This window comes from Littorina saxatilis, linkage group LG7 (assembly GCF_037325665.1).
Source record: "Littorina saxatilis isolate snail1 linkage group LG7, US_GU_Lsax_2.0, whole genome shotgun sequence".
Lineage (NCBI taxonomy): Eukaryota > Metazoa > Mollusca > Gastropoda > Littorinimorpha > Littorinidae > Littorina > Littorina saxatilis.
This window is the reverse complement of record NC_090251.1, coordinates 47,148,921-47,153,920: the sequence shown is the minus strand read 5'-3', so window position 1 is coordinate 47,153,920 and position 5,000 is coordinate 47,148,921. Positions and strand designations below refer to the sequence as shown.

At 40.5% G+C, this 5,000-nt stretch overlaps 1 protein-coding gene across 2 annotated transcripts in view; it reads right to left on the bottom strand.

Annotated features, from left to right (window-relative positions):
• The window catches only part of LOC138971644 (uncharacterized), a 30,054-nt gene that overhangs the window by 18,916 nt on the left and 6,138 nt on the right, over nt 1-5,000 (bottom strand). For both annotated transcript variants that reach the window (XM_070344411.1, XM_070344412.1), the window contains 3 exons: nt 3,580-3,704; nt 1,564-1,669; nt 571-683 (listed from right to left, as the gene is read on the bottom strand). In XM_070344411.1, coding sequence (XP_070200512.1) covers nt 571-683; nt 1,564-1,669; nt 3,580-3,704 — 344 coding nt within the window. The remainder of the gene's footprint in view (nt 1-570; nt 684-1,563; nt 1,670-3,579; nt 3,705-5,000) is intronic.

The window sequence follows — 5,000 nt, the reverse complement described above, 5'->3', positions numbered from 1 at the left end:
CACACAAAAAAAGTCTGTTTACGGTATCCCGACCGACCCTATTTTTTCGCGCGACCCTAGACTTTTTTTTGGCATTTGGGGAAAAAATTAAAAAATTAAAAAATTAAAAATTAAAAAAAAGAAAAAGTCTTTGTTTTTTGGCAAAATAACTTAAAAATATGTTTTTTTGGAAAAAATAATATTTCCCGACCTACCGACCCTATTTTTGTGTGCCTATGTTACCGTAAACAGACTTTTTTTTTTCGGCCTTATCAAAAGTCCAACGTAAATTTGCTCAAAGTGGGGATGGGCCAAAAAAGGAAAAAACATTTGATTCAAGACCGTAGGAAAGGGGGATAAAATCCACCTTTTGGTTTAAGCGGCAGCTTAAAACAATATTCAGACTATTTTCACAATAGTGAGACCATGAATGTTAACTATTCTTCACGAAAAAAAATCCGAGAAAAAAAAATCCAATTCAAATCAAAATCAAATCAAAATAAATTACAAATTTTTAACAAATAAAAATATATTCAAAAAACTATTCTTCTCGTTTAAAACAAGCATGCCAGGAAGTAGAGGGAGACTTACGACAGTATTGGTCAATCTGCACCAGCCCGTTGATGGAGTCTCTGACCGTTCGTATCACGTGACAGTCTCTTCCGACCTTTTCCTCGAAACACTTCATCACATTTGCAGTGGCCCTTTGTTGTCAGACACACACATTACGCCTTAAAGATGCAGTGCGGGTCACAGCATTGCTGAAGCAACGATTTGTCTTTTTGTCGCACATTACGATATAAACAGACAAAAGCTTTACACAACTATTTCACGGATGACTACACATTACTTTAGTGTTCCCAGCCAAACGAAGTATTATGCGGTTTGTCAGTTCGCATCTCCCGTCAAAATGTGATAAATATTTTCCGAGGGTGTGTTTGCGCTCGTGTGTATGTGTGTGTGTTCGCGAGCGTGTGTGTGTGTCTTCGTGTGTGTTTGCGCTCGTGTGTATGTGTGTGTGTTCGCGAGCGTGTGTGTGTGTTCGCGAGCGTGTGTTTGCACTCGTGTGTGTGTTCGCGAGCGTGTGTGTGTCTTCGTGTGTGTTTGCGCTCGTGTGTATGTGTGTGTGTTCGCGAGCGTGTGTGTGTGTCCTCATGAGTGTTTGCACTCGTGTGTAATGTGCATGTGAGCGTGCGCGCTCTTCCGTGCGTGTGTGCGTGTGTGTGTGTGTGTGTGTGTGTGTGTGTGTGTGTGTGTGTGTGTGTGTGTGTGTGCATGCGTGCGTCGTGCGTGCAGGTGTGTGTGTGTGTGTGTGTGTGTTTATGTGCGTGTTTGTGTATGTGCGTATGTGTGTGTTTATGTGAGTGTTTGTGCGTGTGTGTTTATGTGAGTGTTTGTGCGTGTGTGTGTGTGTGTGTGTGTGTGTTAGTGTGTGTGTGTGAATGTGTGTGCGTGCGTACGCGTGCGTGCGTGCGTGCGCGCGTGCGCGCGTGGGTGCGTGCGTGCGTGTGTGTGTGTGTGTGCTTGCGTTTATGCCTGTCTGTGTGTGTCTGTGTGTATTTCAGAAAACCTCCGCAGACTTACGGACAGTAACTGTTGCCTGATAAGCTGACTGCCGAGCTTGCGAGAAGGGTCTCCATCTCGGGCTCTGTTTTTATGCAGTCTCGCATTTTTGTTATGCATCTGAATCCTGAAGAAGAAGAAAATCATCATCGTCACAAGTTACAACTATGCCTATATGCATTCATATGCCCACAGTTAGGTATAGGTATAATAATTTGCGCGTACATGTACATTAAAGTGCCCGTATCTTCTATTCAATCAATCTATCAAATCAAATCAAATCATCTATCCTTATGCACAAACAAACAAACAAGCAAACAAACAAACAAACAAAACAACAACAACAACAAAAACAAAAAACAAAACAAAAAAACAGCAAGCAAACAAACAAACGAACAAATCAAGCAAACAAACAAACAAACAAATAAAAATTAAAAAAAATAAACGAACAAGCAAACAAACGCAACAAGTAACGCATAGTTATGCGTGCAATGACCGTTAGTACGGAACGCTGTGTTCGTGTGTTCGGTTCTACTGATGCCAGAATATACGTAGTGCTGTGAAAACCAAGACCAAGGCTCTCCAAACTGTGCGTCCATATGTCCACTAGAAGCTTAAAGGTGGTCGTCTACATTTTTGCTTTTTTTCAATAATCTTATGGTTAGATTTCGATACAAAATTATGTCAAATGATGAATGAACCATGGGGAAAAAAGTTATAGAAAAACAAATATATGTAAAAAAAGATTTTATTTTTGGGTAGCGTGACTCACGCTTCCAATATTTTGTTTTCTGTTTGCTGAGAACATGTGCTTTGCCTAAAAATTCATGTCACTATGCTTATAGCCACGCCCAAACAAGTGCAGCAACAGTTTGACACTGGAGCGCTGTCCAAGCTTTTTTTTAAACGCACGAAATGCACGGGATTTGAGAGGAGTTTTGCGCTTGGCATTTTCCAAATAAGGATATTCTACTATGAGTACTACGCTGGAATACTACAATGAATTTTCAAACGGCTACACTGGCTTCGTCTTTCCTGATCGAAAGGGGGTGTATTGTTGATATTTGTAGATAATAGACTCTGCATTTTAATGGTCAAATGGCGATTTCGGTATAAAAATGTAGACAAGGACCTTTAAATAAACGTAGGCTACTAGAAATTCCTGAAGAGGTTCCCGAAACGAACGAGCAAAATTACTTCGTCAGATTTCGCACCCTAACTAAAGTATTAAATCGCGTGTCTTTTCATTCAAATTTGTATGCCAATTAAGGGAGTCCACTTGACTGTCAGGCACACTTTTCGGATCAAACATTTCTCACGGATCACGTGACCGACGCTCAAATAAGTGTCAACTTTGAAGGGTAACCATGAGAGATAAAAATGGAGAATGTTGTGTACATGGCTTGCTTTGTCGTACCAGATGATCCTGTTTAACCTATAAACTGTACATGCGTGTCTTTTGCTCCAAAACATCCTTGAGTCGATGCGTCCAGATTGGAGAGGCTTCTTGTGGAACCTCGATCTCTTCCAAAGCCTCTTGCAATTTTTGACGTCAATGCAAAGAGACGTCGCGCTATGTAGAAAGTATGGCGTGACGTGTCCGCTCCAAAAAATGTGCAAGGGAAACAGGAAGCGCAATATTATTAGTGTCTCCATAATGGCCTTTGTCTCGTTTACGTTGGCATCATGAGCAGTGGAACATAAGGTTCCTGCCGGACTAGTTTGACAGGGGTCCTGATTTGGCCTATATGGTCCGCTGGACCCAAAAAGCAACAACTAACTAACTAACTAACTAGTTTGACATGACCTCATTTACATAACATACCCGCGTGTGAATAGAACGATATTGTTATCTCATGGGTGGTTTCTCTCACGTATGTACGATACAATTACTTACTTTGGAAAAAAAAGTAATGGTCCGCTTACTAAAAGGCAATTTTTCAAACGGTACAACCGTCTTAACAAAATGTTGGTCAACAAATACGAAAAACTAAGGTACTTCGAATGATCTTTACGCATATTAGTGACTACACTCGCCTTCATTACAGAACGCTGTGTCACTGGCTTCGATGGCAGTGATGACAGGTTGCACATCTTGTAGTGTTGTAGCGCTGCACGTGCTTCCAGCTGTCGTGATACAGTTCAGGGTCAGGGTCACCTCACTGAACAGTCAAATAGTACACGTTATTTACATCTTAGACACCTCACTAAACAGTCAAAATAGTACACGTTATTCACATTTTGGACACCTCACTGAACAGTCAAAATAGTACACGTTATTCACATTTTGGACACCTCACTGAACAGTCAAAATAGTACACGTTATTCACATTATGGACACAGCACTGGACAGTCAAAATAGTACACGTTATTCACATTATGGACACAGCACTGGACAGTCAAAATAGTACACGTTATTCACATTTTGGACCCCTCACTGGACAGTCAAAATAGTACACGTTATTCACATTATGGACATCTCACTGGACAGTCAAAATAGTACGCGTTATTCACATTATGGACCCCTCACTGGACAGTCAAAGTAGTACACGTTATTCACATTATGGACACAACACTGGACAGTCAAAATAGTACACGTTATTCACATTTTGGACACAGCACTGGACAGTCAAAACAGTACACGTTATTCACATTATGGACACAGCACTGGACAGTCAAAACAGGACACGTTATTCACATTTTGGACACAGCACTGGACAGTCAAAATAGTACACGTTATTTACATTTTGGATACAGCACTGGACAGTCAAAATAGTACACGTTATTCACATTTTGGACACAGCACTGAACAGTCAAAACAGTACACGTTATTCACATTTTGGACACCTCACTGGACAGTCAAAATAGTACACGTTATTCACATTTTGGACACCTCACTGAACAGTCAAAACAGTACACGTTATTCACATTTTGGACACCTTACTGAACAGTCAAAATAGTACACGTTATTAACATTTTGGACACAGCACTGGACAGTCAAAATAGTACACGTTATTCACATTTTGGACACCTTACTGAACAGTCAAAATAGTACACGTTATTCACATTCTGGACACCTCACTGGACAGTCAAAATAGTACACGTTATTCACATTTTGGACACAGCACTGGACAGTCAAAATAGTACACGTTATTCACATTTTGGACACAGCACTGGACAGTCAAAATAGTACACGTTATTCACATTTTGGACACCTCACTGGACAGTCAAAACAGTACACGTTATTCACATTATGGACACAGCACTGGACAGTCAAAACAGTACACGTTATTCACATTTTGGACACAGCACTGAACAGTCAAAATAGTACACGTTATTCACATTTTGGACACCTTACTGAACAGTCAAAATAGTACACGTTATTCACATTTTGGACACAGCACTGAACAGTCAAAATAGTACACGTTATTCACATTTTGGACACCTCACTGGACAGT